Source organism: Oncorhynchus mykiss, chromosome 31, assembly GCF_013265735.2.
Source record: "Oncorhynchus mykiss isolate Arlee chromosome 31, USDA_OmykA_1.1, whole genome shotgun sequence".
NCBI classification, from domain to species: Eukaryota; Metazoa; Chordata; class Actinopteri; order Salmoniformes; family Salmonidae; genus Oncorhynchus; species Oncorhynchus mykiss.
In genome coordinates, this window is record NC_050571.1 from 35,706,303 (window position 1) to 35,721,960 (window position 15,658).

The window sequence follows — 15,658 nt, forward strand, 5'->3', positions numbered from 1 at the left end:
TAAATGTGTTTCATAGACACCTGGTGCCTCTTCAAAAGGCGGGCGATTGTTGGTGGGCTGATGGATGCCACATTGGCAAAGGTATCATCATTCTCCTCAATGGCCTGCTTTATTTCAGACAGCCGTATGTCATTCCTGGCCCTCACTATTTCCACCACTGCCCACTCCTGCTGGTCAGTCAGCACACGGCCACAGCCACCACTATGGGGTCTTCTGTCAATTCTGATGGTAGAACAGAGTATACTGTCAATAGATCATACTGTAAGAATACTGTAATATGTTTTAGGAATTTACATGCATTACAATATGTCATTTACTGTAAATGTCATGGTAAACCATAGTACATATCCTGCAGACTAAACAGTTTTCTTGGCGAAATGTTCTCATAATTGACGGTCGTTCTTTTCAGATTGGGGTGAACTAATCTGGCAGCCTTTGCCGTGGTAAGGCCTCTGTTTACAACATGGTCAACGACGATGGCCCGGACTTCATTAGACACAACAGTTCCCTGTCCTCTGCCTCGCTCTCTCTGATGTCTACCTCTTTGACGGTGCCCATGCCCACCTCTTTGACCTCTTTGACAGGGCCCACGCCCATGTCTTTGACCCCTTTGATGGGGTCCATGCCCACCACTTTGACCTCTTTGATGGGACCTATGTCCACCTCTGACGGGCCGCTTGTCCACAAGCTCTTTGATTTCTTCTTCTCCCTTGCTGTCTATCCTGCTCCATGTTGAAAGAAATTGCAAGTGTACACACACCGTGTGTATATGGTGGCCAATTGTTTTTACCACTATATGAAATCAATTAGTGATATGAGTAGTCATTAGGTATGGTTATCATGTATCATACATGTCATTTAGATGTTTATACTTTACAAACACCCGTTTTGGTTACGAAATCCCCCAATTACATCTCACTCATCCCAAAGAACCCCCTCTTTAGCAACCAAGGACTAGGCCTAGATTCTTATGAAATCCTACAAAGACCCCACTGTGGATAGGCCAAGTCTCCCCAAGCGTACTAGAAACCCAGGTTTCGAAACACTATTAATTGACCCAGCCTGTGGATAACAGAGGCTGAAAGAATGTTCAGTCCCTGTCCTATCATACTGAAACAGTCCTCTCATGCCTGATGAACTTATTTGTAAGAGCTGCGACTAGTCTGACTAGGGAACCAACTGCACAAAACAACAGCCGATTCCGCTTTGACTGTTGAAACAAGAGACTCTCCACTTTACTTTGGACCAATCGGACTACAAAGGCTTCGGAGACACAGGTGCGCAACCTCCTACGAGAGGGGAACACTCCTGGTCTACTCTGTCGGTTTGAGAGGAAGCAGAAGCCCAGCTGTAGGAGCTGCCATTCACTCAGGCACACAGGGGAGCGCCGTTCTGAAAGGAGGGCCGCCTCCTTATTCCTGAGCTGTACTGCTGCTGCTGGTCTTATTTTGGAGCCGTCGCAAGACACAAGAGGCGCCTTGTCTCACAAAAGTGCACCAGAGCGATAAATGGGGAAGAAATGCTGTGTTCTGGGCTGTGAAACAAACACACAGTAAAAAAAAGGGAAGGAAAAGTCTGTGTATAGGAACAGATGGAGAAAAAAAAGCTGTCAACAAAGGGGTTGGAAGGGAGTCCTTAGCGTAAGGAGAGGCATTCGACAGTGACACATACACTCCACCAAGAGGCAGACAGGCTCGTTTTAGTTGTATGGCGAACAGGTTGTTTGTCAATATTGAGCATTGTGACCTTTCGCAATGCAGTTTTTCATCTTATTTTCGGGGTGTTACAAAATATGTGTATTACTGAGGGAAAGCAGAAGGCACCATGGAATTATATATATTTTCTTATTACACTACATTTCTTGACTGTGCTCCACCATTGAAATAAAAGCAAAATATGCTAGGGAGATGTTGGCTGCTTTGAATAATGCCAAAAGCTCCTAGGAAAATACAGAATAATAGTTATTTATAGCCATAGAGAAGGCAGAGAGAAACCTCAGAGAAACCCAGAGAAATGCGGGATGCGCTCCAGCTATGTGGCATAGCATGGGATTGTCTTGTCACCATGACTTTGGCAGCAAAGCGGATCAATACGGTGGCCAATGTAGTGGTCTTCAATGATTAGTATCTGCCCCCCTCTGCATGTCTCCGCATGCGTCTCTGGGGAGCACTCTCGTCACAAAAGTCATTGCATGTTTGAAACACTCTTGAGGACCTTCATGACCAGGTCAGTCTGGTTCTATGCAGCGTGGATCTGTTCTCCTCCTCTGTCATCCCTCCTTTTCCTCCTCCTTCCTTCCCTTCTTCTTCTTCTTCTTCTTCTTCTTCTTCCCCTTCACTTAGACATCACACACTCCCGGGTTTAGTGCCACTATCCATTACTATCCATAAGTCTACATTCCAACAATGTAGAGAAAATTACTGTTGGATGTTTTAACATTCAATGGGAATTTCTAATCATTTTTCATTGAGGAGAAAGCCCTACGATCCCAACTAAATGATTCAGTCATATGCCACTGGTCTGAAAGTGCAGTGCTTAAAAGATTGAATTCCTGGGCTTAAGTGGCACTAAGAGCGTTGTCCAAGTGAAATACGGAGGAGCCCCCCGCCACTGAATCCCTTCGTTTTACTATCCCCTACATATTTGCTGATTGTGTTTAAATGAATCATTCATTAGTACCGTGTCAGTGTGTAGTCTACCGTTGCGGTAAACTAGGTCGTTTGGCACGACTACCTGTACTCTGAGGCTTGAGTGTGAGGGATATCTTGCATCGGGCCACGAACATAACAGCTAAATTGTTTTAGAAAATCATTTAATTTAGTTGTGTTCTTATTTTACATTGAGTCACAGAGAGGACATGGGGTGTTTTCCAAAGCAAATGAGTGGACCAGAAATGACAAAATAACTCAAAGTTGATATCAAATCAAATCAAATGTATTTGTCAGATACACATGGTTAGCAGATGTTAATGCGAGCGTAGCGAAATGCTTGTGCTTCTAGTTCCGACAATGCAGTAATAACCAACGAGTAATCTAACCTAACAATTCCAAAACTACTACCTTATACACACAAGTGTAAAGGGATAAAGAATATGTACATAAAGATATATGAATGAGTGATGGTACAGAACGGCATAGGCAAGATGCAGTAGATGGTAGGTATCGAGTACAGTATATACATATGAGATGAATAATGTAGGGTATGTAAACATTATATTAAGTAGCATTGTTTAAAGTGGCTAGTGATATATTTTCCATCAATTTCCATCAATTCCCATTACTAAAGTGGCTGGAGTTGAGTCAGTGTGTTAGCAGCAGCCACTCAATGTTAGTGGTGGCTGTTTAACAGTCTGATGGCCTTGAGATAGAAGCTGTTTTTCAGTCTCTCGGTCCCTGCTTTGATGCACCTGTACTGACCTCGCCTTCTGGATGATAGCGGGGTGAACAGGCAGTGGCTCGGGTGGTTGTTGTCCTTGATGATCTTTATGGCCTTCCTGTGACATCGAGTGGTGTAGGCGTCCTGGAGGGCAGGTAGTTTGCCCCCGGTGATGCGTTGTGCAGACCTCAATACCCTCTGGAGAGCCTTACGGTTGTGGGCGGAGCAGTTGCCGTACCAGGCGGTGATATAGCCCGACAGGATGCTCTCGATTGTGCATCTGTAGAAGTTTGTGAGTGCTTTTGGTGACAAGCCTAATTTCTTCAGCCTCCTGAGGTTGAAGAGCCGCTGCTGCGCCTTCTTCATGATGCTGCCTGTGTGGGTGGACCAATTCAGTTTGTCTGTGATGTGTACGCCGAGGAACTTAAAACTTACTACCCTCTCCACTACTGTCCCATCGATGTGGATAGGGGGGTGCTCCCTCTGCTGTTTCCTGAAGTCCACAATCATCTCCTTAGTTTTGTTGACGTTAAGTGTGAGGTTATTTTCCTGAACATTTGATCGAATTCATGAAAATGTGCATCTCAAATGGAGGTGTGCTGGCGTCATCAGTGCCGACAGGAGGCTGAAGCTATCTAGAATCAGGCTCTCCATCTTCATTTACACCAACAGAGGGCTATGTCAGCGCTGCCCTATGTCTCCTGCCTGATTCTGTAATGAGGGATGTATTGCTCATCTGCTGGGAAGGCATCCTTCCCCTGGTCTACTCCATTCCCCATCAAATGTGGCTGACTTAACAAGCTATAGGGGAAGGCAGGCTAGCTACCTCCCATCTGCCTCTTTAGAACAGTGCAAGTCCCTCACCACCACCGTCTCCAGGACACCACCGGGTTTGGAGGGTGAGATTAGTATCTTCAGTATTTCCCATCCTTGGTGGCCTAGGATCTTAGTATCCGGCTGATGATATCCTCCCCAAGCTGAGGCCAGGTAGTGAAGTCCACACACCTCCACCCACACCCCGTTGGGCAGAAGACCAACAGCCCAATCTGTGGTCTTCATCTTCAGCCAGGGGTGAAGGGTGAGATCCATGTCTCTTGCACTGCCAACCCTGGCCGTGGCAGAAGTGTTACATACATACCTCCATCCACCTCTGAGGACATTGCTTTTGAAGATGCAAATTTTGTCTGATAGGCTGATGTTCTTAGCTCTCCATACTGGTCTTAACATGGTGATCACGTCGCTCATGGAATTGCCATCCTTGGTCATCTTTTACCCAAGATAAATTAACTCGTCCACCTTCCACAGCAGGGTTGTTGATGTTGGTTTTGGTGATCACCCATAATGGTTTTTGTCTTTTGAATGTTGATGTTGAGTCCTGCTATTTGTGCGGTCTGCCAACTTCTGAGTTTTTGCCTGCATGTCCTGATGTCAACTTGCAAGAATAGCGAGATCACCTGCATAGGCCAGATCGTCAAGCACTTAGTCAAGACTAATCATTAAGACTCCCTCTAAATGGGTGTAAAGCAGGCAATACTGTAAGTGCTCTTGAATAACAGGGATACAAAATATTTTGCGATTAGCCAGAAACATAAATCACGTTTTCCTTCTGCCAAGTGGCAGTATCAAGGCCTTTATTGCAGAATCACAACAAATGAGATATATTTCTCTGTTCTGTTGCCATGGGTAACACGCATCTTTCTCTACTCATCTCTAATCTTGGGTTCTTTTTTAGATATTCTCCCATTACAAGTCGTGCATGCTGTTGCGTCATTGGCATTATTTAATGTCCTCGGATGCGCTTTAGTTTTCAGATGCGGTTATACAGTCACCATGTGCAATGCTTAATTCAATTGGCCTTGTTTGAAATTTGAAAAGTACACCATTTTTCTAACATTGCATATCAAACCCAAAGTATCCACATCCATATTATTATGAATTCGCATAGTGATAAATGTGAACTGGTGAAAAATATATGTATAATTGTACTTGAATTAATATGGTTACCCTTTATAGAGTGGTACTCTAGTTTGGGCAGTATAAGTTAATAAAGCACTCTTTTCTCTCTACAGGCGAATATACTGTCATGACGGCACATTTCCATTTGAAGAGGAAGATTGGTTACTTTGTGATACAGACCTATCTACCATGCATCATGACTGTCATCCTCTCCCAAGTGTCCTTCTGGCTGAACAGAGAGTCCGTGCCAGCTAGGACTGTGTTTGGTGAGTATGGGGCCACCTATCCTGCTTTGATGTCAAAGGGAGATATGCACAAAGGTTTGAGAGGATTTGTGTGTACCCCTTTTGCTCTATCCATATCTCTCCTGCTTTCTCCCACCATTTTTTACACTACTTACTCTTTCTCTCCTCCTCTCTGTCTTATTTTGGCTTGGTCCTGCATTGGTGACATAGTAGTGGCAAGTTATCATGTCATGCAGACCGCCTAATTGCAGTTCAGTGTTGCTCTGTGGTGCCAGGAGCCTTGAAGATGTGCCCTGTGTGTCCATTTGCCTGTTTTCCGACCCACTCTGCGGTATAGCTGTTTGTATTACTGTGTAATGAATGAGCAACACTTGTTCCAATCCTGTGCGACAGCCTGAAAAGCCAAGTGAGTGTTTGTTCTGCCATAGCAAGGTAATTGAATTCAGTGCTAGGGGCCAAGAGGAGGGCTAGCTTAATAGTGTGATCAGAACTTAGCCTGTTTACGAAAAGCAGGGGGTTGTTTGGTAGCCAATGCCAGACCCCATCAAAAATAGGCATTTTCTTTTCAGGACAACCAGGGATACAGGTAGAACACAAAACAATTTGACATAAACAGTTGCATTCATGAGTTTTATCGACAAATGTCAATAAAACAAAATAAGGCCTGCCAAAGCAAAAACCTGATTACAATTAATTTGTAGGAATTCTCTATGTACAGAAATGGTTTGATCAGTGAGAAATTAATATTCAACTTGTCAGTGACAACTGTGTGGAGTTTGTGACAGCAACTATGTGAGTTTATTACAGTAGTATAGACACTTTATCCCAGGATTTCATATGATCGTCTATGTAGAAAAACACCTGACCTTCTAATGACTCTTGTGTAGCTTGTGAGCTTCATAGAGCAAAACATGTTACAAGTGGGTGTTCCTGAGAGTCTTAGCTTTTAATAGTTTGAAGCTCAAACCATTCTGATGCTACAGACGATTTTGTAAAAAAAAAAAAAAAAAGACCCAGCCCCTTCGGGATCTGCCCTCGTCTCACAAACACCGCTCAAGTTCAGCTCCACGTTAATCAGAAGAAAAATACAACTCCAATGGTGAATGTAGCTCAAATACAAAGTTTAGAAGGGGTTTAGAAGTCCTAAATCACGCTGGCGCAACGGTGGGGCCTCATTGGGTTAATATTCCCCCGTGGGCTACATACTGCAGAAATATCCTCTGTACACCTGGGCAGACATTGATGGACAGATTTTATTTGGTCATTTGAAAACATGTACAGCACAGTCATATCACTGCAGAGATGATTACCATTCACACATGATAAACACAATATATTATATAAAGAATAAGCACATTACACAATAAAGTCAGCAACTTCTGGTGTGAATAACCTTTCTGAATGAATCATGCAAACAGAGCAAGCAACTTTTGACTGAAGATGGCAATTAAAAATGTACTCTGGAGCTGTATGACTCTAAAGGCCACATAACTCCAACTAGTGAAAAAAATAGGTTCATTTTAGCAGTTACTGTATGATAAGAATCATGTTTTCTGCTTAATACAAATTATACATACAAATAATTTAGGTTTTGTGATAATTACCTTTTACAAGTAACTTTTTTTTTAAAATCCCGTTTATGGTGGAATGTCTGTTCCAGGCTTTACTGGTAGATTGGTTTGGTAATACTGAAGGGAGGCTGTGCTAGCCTGGCATACACTTTTGAGGGTGTTAGTACTGTATGTTAGTGTGTAGGTAGCACCGCCAACAACCATCCTGATGTGTTCACGGTAGAATGGGACATGGTTGTGTAACCAGCTTTAAAGGATCAGGACATTTCTAGATAGGATTGGGTTTGCTCTGAAAAGGGGGAGTTGGTTGGTTTATTATTCTCTGTGTCCCTTTAAGCCTCCTCGTATTTCAGTGCCACAGATAGTATACCCTCGGCAAAGTGGGCAGCGAATTCATGTTTTTCTGCAGATAAGAAAAAAATTGGTTAAAGAAATTCAAGCGTTTATTCTCAACCTTAGTTATAAAAATACAATTTGAGTAAATACAGGCTCATCTCTTATTTGCAGAGACAATGTTTTTACTTCATGTTTGATGTAAATTGCATCCAGGCACATTTTTTGCAGCCTCGTTGTGCAGTAAAGGGGGCTCTGAAAAAGCTTGAATAAATGCTCCAAAAACGCCCAAATGTGTCTTTTTAGAAATGGAAAATCTCTCAGTATAGTGATGCAGGTCTTTAGATGTTGTACACGTAAAATGTGACCGACCATCTTATGTAGAAACATGTAAAATTGTGATTTTTAAATTGGATAAAAGTAGAGACTTTTAGAGCTACAAAATGGAATGTCATACTCTACAGTCCGCACACCGGACGCTCTGGCCGATGAGTAGGGTTGATCCGAACGTTGATCCGGCAGTCAAGCACCCAAGCTAACTGGCTAACCATTTTACTCGCCCTAGCAGAGCTGGTTAGGCTGTTTTCATGTTATCCAGAGCGTTGGTGACTGTAACTGTGCTGCTGGCAACAATTTAATTATGCTTTTTGCCAACGTTTACTGATATCGGCCATATTCAAAGGGTGTTGAGCATTTGTAAATTCATTAGTTATTCTGCGCTCTCTGGTACACTCAGACGAGAGTGCTCTGAAATCGTAGAAGATGGCCAGCCTGAATTTACAAACGCACCCAAAATGGTTATTTGTATAGTGGAGTCTTTTGTTAAGGAATATAGCTAGCTAACTAGCTATGTAAACAATGAAGCATAATCCCAACTCACAACGTTACTACCTTGCATGAAATCTAGAATCGGATTCCTGTTTCGCAACAAAGCATTGTTCACTCATTCTGCCAAACATACCCTTGTAAAACTGACTATCCTACCAATCCTTGACTTCGGCGATGTCATTTACAAAATAGCCTCCAACACTCTACTCAGCAAATTGGATGCAGTCTATCACAGTGCCATCCGTTTTGTCACCAAAGAACCATATACTACCCACCACTGCGACCTGTCTGCTCTCGTTGGCTGGCCCTCGCTTCATAGTCATCACCAAACCCACTGACTCCAGGTCATCGATAAGTCTTTGCTAGGTAAAGCCCCGCCTTATCTCAGCTCACTGGTCACCATAGCAGCACCCACCCGTAGCACGCGCTCCAGCAGGTATATTTCACTGGTCACCCCCAAAGCCAAATCCTCATTTGGCCACCTTTCCTTCCAGTTCTCTGCTGCCAATGACTGGAACGAATTGCAAAAATCACTGAAGTGGATACTCATATCTCCCTCACTAGCTTTAAGCACCAGATGTCAGAGCAGCTCACAGATCACTGCACCTGTACATAACCCATCTGTAAACAGCCCATCTATCTACCTCATCCCCATACTGTATTTATTTATTTATTTTGCTCCTTTACAACCCAGTATCTCTACTTGCACATCCATCTTCTGCACATCTATCACTCCAGTGTTTAATTGCTAAATTGTAATTATTTCGTCACTATGGCCTATTTATTGCCTTATCTTACCTCATTTGCATACACTGTATATAGACTTTTTCTCTATTGTGTTATTGACTGTATGTTTGTTTATTCCATGTGTAACTCTGTGTTGTTGTTTGTGTTGCACTGCTTTGCTTTATCTTGGCCAGGTTGCAGTTGTAAATGAGAACTTGTTCTCAACTAGCCTACCTGGTTAAATAAAGGTGAAATAAAAATTCAAATGAATCTGCAAGGAGCTATCCAACCAGGTTCAATGTTAGCTAGCTAAGCAAATGGCTCTGAGATATGAATAATAAGGTCATACACGTAATGTTAGCTAGCGAGCCAGCCAGCGAATGTTAGCTAGCTAACTAGGTAAACAATTAGCCATAATGACAACTCATGACATTACTACCCTGCATGAATCTGCAGGTAGCTAACCAACCAGGTTCAATGTTAGCTTGCTAACATTAGGCTATAGCTAGCCAAGCAAATAGCTTTTTCTGTCAAAATAAGAAACATGTAATATCTGAAAATGTAGCTTACATACATCATTCATGGTTGGAGGTGACTCCTGTCGGATGACATAGTTGCCCTTCGTTTGGAGATGTAATCCGGAGACAGGTGCTTTCTCCACCTCCTTCTCGATAAAACTCAGTCCTCCAGAAATTGGAGATCCCCATTTATGCAGTTTTAATACACGTTAGACAGGATTACCTAGACATACTGACCAGCTCAAATAGACAGAAGCGTGCTATATGGCAGACCAATTCAAACTCATCTCTCGGCATGTCCAGCCCACTCATTATCTCAGCCAATCATGGCTAGCGGGAAGGTAGTTGACTTTTTCTTTGGCTAAACCAATGAGGCTCATAATTAAAAATATATATTCGTATTTACAGATAGCATACACATTTGTTATTAAGGCACATGAAAGTTCACATGTTCGAGAAGGCATTTTGAAGAAAAAAAACGCATTTTGATAAAAAATAAAAGTTTACGTTCAAGCGGTTCTCCTGTGAAGCAGTGACCCACGACATACGCCTAGTTTCCTGAAACAGGTCACAAATTCTGTCATTCGGAGCCCTCAAATATGTACCTACATTTACATATCAGCCAGGACGCACACTGGCTAACTAGTGAGGAAAACACAGGAGCTGGAGATCGCCCAGCATGCTCTGCTCCACTTCACAGGTGTGCGGAGCTACAGCTCTGATATGATGAACTTCGATTTATTCTACAGCACTATGATAACTACTATTTCTCCACAGCTTTTTGTACAAGATGTTACATAAAATAGTTTTTACTATACACCTACTCTTCTTTGCTAACCAGAATGTAATTACTTGGCTGTACATGGTATCTGTAGATAAGGTACTTAAAATGATTGAATTATAATCTAAGGAAACTGACCACACTGAAACTGTTTGCTGTTCCCCTAGGTGTAACCACTGTGCTGACAATGACCACCCTGAGTATAAGTGCTCGTAACTCCCTCCCCAAGGTGGCATACGCCACGGCCATGGACTGGTTCATCGCTGTCTGCTACGCCTTTGTCTTCTCCGCCCTCATTGAGTTTGCCACCGTCAACTACTTCACAAAGCGCGGCTGGGCCTGGGATGGGAAGAGCATTGTGAATGACAAGGTAATGGAAGCATATCCCCCTCTGATTGCCTGACATGCAGCATTTTCAGAGAGAATCCATAGTGATCTTTTTGTTTTGATGGGTCCCAACCCATTTCCATATGATATCCAACCAGAGGGCCTCAGAATGTGTTGTGTTTGCATCAGCATTCAGGTCGTTCCCCGTGCGGCAGCCACAGGGAATACTGGAGCTCGAAGACCATGTGCATATGAACGGATTTACGTAATGAATGTATAAACACACATATAGTTGCCTACAACCATACAGATCAGAGAAAACAATATGGTGATACAAACACAGAAGGTCACAGGCTTTTTTAAAGCTTTCTGTTCAGGGAGGGATAGTAAATTGGGACCCCATGAAGCATAGCCAGGTTAAATGGGTTGAGATTACAGAAAATAACATATGGAGAGGGAAACTGTGAGCGTCATACAGTGAAAAAGACTATCTGTGTGGGAAGATCAGTTTGAAGTGAATCAGACTTTGTGGGGGTAATAAACATTTGCTGTGACACACTTTGCGTCAGTTCATTAGTTAGACACCGCAAAAAAACTAAAAAGTGAAGTGGAACGGTTGGGAGTGAGTTTGAATAAGTCCTTCAGAATGTCCGTATTCATCTTTAAAAAAGCATATATATTTAAATATACTGGATATTTCAGTGGTCATTCAAAGTAATACAAGTAAATGAAAATACATATCATATAATACTTTTGATCAGAGAATCACTAACCATGTACCGCTAACCTACAGTATGACAGCTGAATTGATTGGGAAATTACAGTGGCTAGGTCGGTAGAATGGAAAGCAGCATTTCGTGAGTGATTCCCAACTGGGCACAGACGTCAATTCAACTTCTATTCCATGTTGGTTCAATGAAATTTCAATGAAATGTCGTGGAAACAACGTTGATTCAACCAGTGTGTGCCCAGTGAGTCCTCACAAAACCTAAACAAAAAATTTGATTTGGAGATTTTCACGAAATGTAATGAATAGAAGAGTCCTTCAGAAGAAGGATTGTTTACATATACTGGACATTTGTATCTAAAAGCATAATTGAAAAATTATTATCAAAGTTGGCATATTTACCCAGCCTGCTTTAAGACTCCATAGGTGCTACAAAGCATATTATGCATAATATGAGTAGTATTTTGATTCCAATAACTTTTGTTTTATATTAATGTAGGAATATTGAAAAAGATAAACGTGAATTTTGAAAATATACAAATGCTGATTTGTAAATTGTTTCTGTCCCAACAAAAAAAAAACATTTTGGTGACCAAAAGTTGTAAGTTCTTTCGAGCAATCTATTACTCGACATTTTTAAACGTGTATTTTTCCATATATAGACAAGACCTGTGTTTGAATAAAATTAACTAAATGCATTGAGCTTGTCTGATGCTTTAAGCTTACAGTTTGATGTCTCATGAGGGTGCCAGAGATCTAGATAACCATAAAAAATGTATTTAAAAAATAACTTTAACCTGACCCAACTCTTCTCCTCCCTCTCGTGCTGGCTTTCGCAAATTCTGCCATTAATCCCCTGAAGTTTCTGGTAATAGGCTACCTGAAGAGTTCGTAGCCTTTCTCATTTGGAATGGCAATTTATCTTACCATTTATTTTTAAAAATGGATTGTACTTTTACCCCTTTTTTCCCCTAATTGTAGTTAGTCTTGTCCAATCACTGAAATTCCCCTTACGTATTCGGGAGAGGCGAGGTCGAGAGCCGTGCGCCCTCCGAAACACAACCCTGCCAAGCCACACTGCTTCTCGAAACTCTGCTTGCTTAATCCGGAGGAAACACTGTCCAGCTGGCGACCGAAGTCAGCTTGCAGGCGACCGGCCCACCACAAGGAGTCGTTAGAGCGCGATGGGACAAGGAAATCACAGCCGGCTAAACCCTCCCCTAACCCGGACAACACTGGGCCAATTGTGCGCCGCATCATGGGTCTCCCGGTCACAGCCAGCTGTGACACAGTCTGGGATAGAACACCACTGTGCCACTCAGGAGGCCCCTTATCTTACCATTTCTACCGATCTGCATGCCAGTTATGGTTTTCGTATGCACATTTTCGTGAAACAGTTTAATTTAATTAATAATAACTCTTCATATCTCAAAATCATTGTCATGTGGTTAATCAAAACATGCAACATTGTATGAAGTATTCTGGACCCTCAGAGATTCCTTCACCAGTGAGCTCGGGACAGACACAGTTGTAGGCAATTTGCGCAAGGGATAAGAAGCAGTGCTTGGCTTGGGCAGGAGCTCACCGGAGCTGAGTACCGGCACCTCTAATGTTCTACTGCTTGAGCTCCTGTTCCTCTTATAGAATATTAGTTCAATAGTATTGTGGAGCTCCTGCACCTACATATAAACAGTACTAGCACCCAAAATGAGTACCGGAACCTATTTCAATCCAAGTCTAGCACTGATAAGAAGCTTATTTTATGACGTGTCCACTGGATCAGAGCATGACATTTTTCCCTTTCATGCTGTGGTTATCGAAAGGGAGAGAGCTGGAATGATTTTTCAAATACATTGAGGAACTATTATAATTCTCAATGGATGTAAAAACAGACGTTGTTTGCTTGCTGTTTGAGGTGAAGAAAACATTACTTTGAGAAGCTCCACAGATCATTAGTGGTGGTGTGTTAAGCCAATCAGACATACTATCAGATCCCCAAATGAACACATTTATATGCCTACATTTGCAAGCAGGCCAGGTAGCCTATAGGTCTACTTCTATGCATGCGTGTCCTTACTCAACATTGACAGGAGCGCTCCAAACTAAAGACAATGACTAAATTGACAGAACTCTTAAATGGAATTAAATAAACAAAAACTTGTTTTTCACAACTGTAGTATAGGTTGTGCACTCTGCAAACAATGTGTGCACTCAGACAATGAGAACAGGAAGACTGGAATAATCATATTGAATGTATTAAAATAAATAACCGTAACCAAAGTAACAAACATTGTACATTAAAAATGATAAGAATTAATGGTAAATGTACTACTAGCGATATATGTCATGGGAAATTGATATACACTAACAATCAAACACAAGCAATTCACACAATTAAGTTATGAAACAGTGAATGTGCACAAATTGGCAGGAGACAGTGCATTCTAGAGAGAGAAGTGCATTGTGCATCTGGGCGCACGGTCAATCCGACCTCTGCATTGGCCATGCAGCATTTACGGTGATATGGCCTCAGCAGAAGTCAGGGCATTCATACTTCTTGAGCTTCGCGGAGCAGTGCAGTGCTGTTGTCAAGGAAGTGAGTTTGTGTTTCTACAGGATGTAGATGTCAATGCAGAGCTATACGGTGCCCTCCACATTGTTACAACATTTGGGAGGCACATGGCGATGAGGTACAGAGGTTGATTTGGCCTCTGGAGGCACACCCTCCATATGGAGCCTGCGACCACATTTTAGAATCAGGCATAAATTGGCTTTTAGTCTACGCCTCAGCAAGATGGGCGCAAATAAAAATATATATTTGTTACTGCTCGACTAAAACAAATCTTTGTCAACCAACAGCCTAATGACCAAACAATCAAACAATCGACCAGTCGACTAATTGGGGTGATCCCAAACAATTCCATTGATTTTACTGAGTTACAGCTCATATGAGGAAATCAGTCAATTGAAATGAATTCATTAGGCCCTAATCTATGGATTTCATGATTGGGAATGCAGATGTGTGTCAGGCTTGTGCGTACTTGTGGTGAAGTCAGGTGCAGGAGAGCAGAGAATTGTGAACGGGTGCACACTTTATTTTGGCAGGAGAGAGATACAGTCGGACGCAGCTGCGTCAAAAACCTCCAGCCTACAAGGCAAAGTGTAAAGCGCGCAAAACAGTCACAAAACAGTCAAAAAACATCAAATGTATAGCAGTACAAACAAGCTTTGTGTAAAACACGGAAAACCGAAAGCTAGCCTAGTGCGTACAAAAAAACGAAACACACGAAGACATGAGGGGTAACAGAGGAATAAATACATGTAGTGTGATTGGGAATGAAAACCAGTTGTGCAGGGAACAGGACAAAACAAATGGAAATGAAAAAATGGAGTGGCGATGGCTAGAAAGCCGTCAAACGCCGCCCGAAACTTCTGACCCACTGGGAATGTGATGAAAGAAATAAAAGCTGAAATAAATCATTCTCTCTACTATTATTCTGACATTTCGCATTCTTAAAGTGGTGATCCTAACTGACCTAAAACAGGGATTTTGTACTGGGATTAAATGTCAGGGATTGTGAAAACTGAGTTTAAATGTATTTGGCTAAGGTGTATGTATGTGGCAGAGGCAACTGCAGTAGAGACGAGGGAACAGCCCTTGCTTTAACCCCTATTCGGGCGGGATTCGATTTACTGGGGGTGGTCAGGTAATGCAATTGTGTGCACAAGCGCAAAACACCACATCTGTCATTTTAGTCACGTCCGAATCTGCCATGTCGGTAATTTGTACATGCAGGAGAGTAACAATTCCAGCCAGAATAACCTACAGTTTTTTGGGTGAACTCCAAGGTCCTCTGATAAATAATACTAGTACCGTGCGAATCGACATCCCTATGTTTTGAGAGAAATATTGGAGTTTGACAGGTGATGCTCATGGTTTGAGCAAGAAAACAATAACTGATTCGATAAATTGAACGAAGTGAATGTTTTTGTTCATATATTTTGTGGGTGTGAATTGAATATTGCCAAATGCATCAGTAATTTTTGCGCCTATTTAATGTAACCCCTTGCTGTTAATATATTGCAAACAGCATACACTTAGCCTTAAAACGCATCTCAAATGCAAGTGCACTGTTTAGCTCACATCTGAAGGTTGGGGGGCATTTGGGACGTATACTACAGATTGCTAAAATATCCTAATGATTATGATCACACTTTCTCAATTCAAATGTTATGGCAACACTATACCAAAGATGGATCGGTATGGTTTA

General features: G+C 42.1%; 1 protein-coding gene across 3 annotated transcripts in view; it reads left to right on the plus strand.

Annotated features, from left to right (window-relative positions):
• The window catches only part of LOC110505100 (gamma-aminobutyric acid receptor subunit alpha-2), a 55,336-nt gene that overhangs the window by 24,148 nt on the left and 15,530 nt on the right, over nt 1–15,658 (plus strand). For all 3 annotated transcript variants that reach the window (XM_021584072.2, XM_036970227.1, XM_036970228.1), the window contains exons 8-9: nt 5,445–5,597; nt 10,501–10,703. In XM_021584072.2, coding sequence (XP_021439747.1) covers nt 5,445–5,597; nt 10,501–10,703 — 356 coding nt within the window. The remainder of the gene's footprint in view (nt 1–5,444; nt 5,598–10,500; nt 10,704–15,658) is intronic.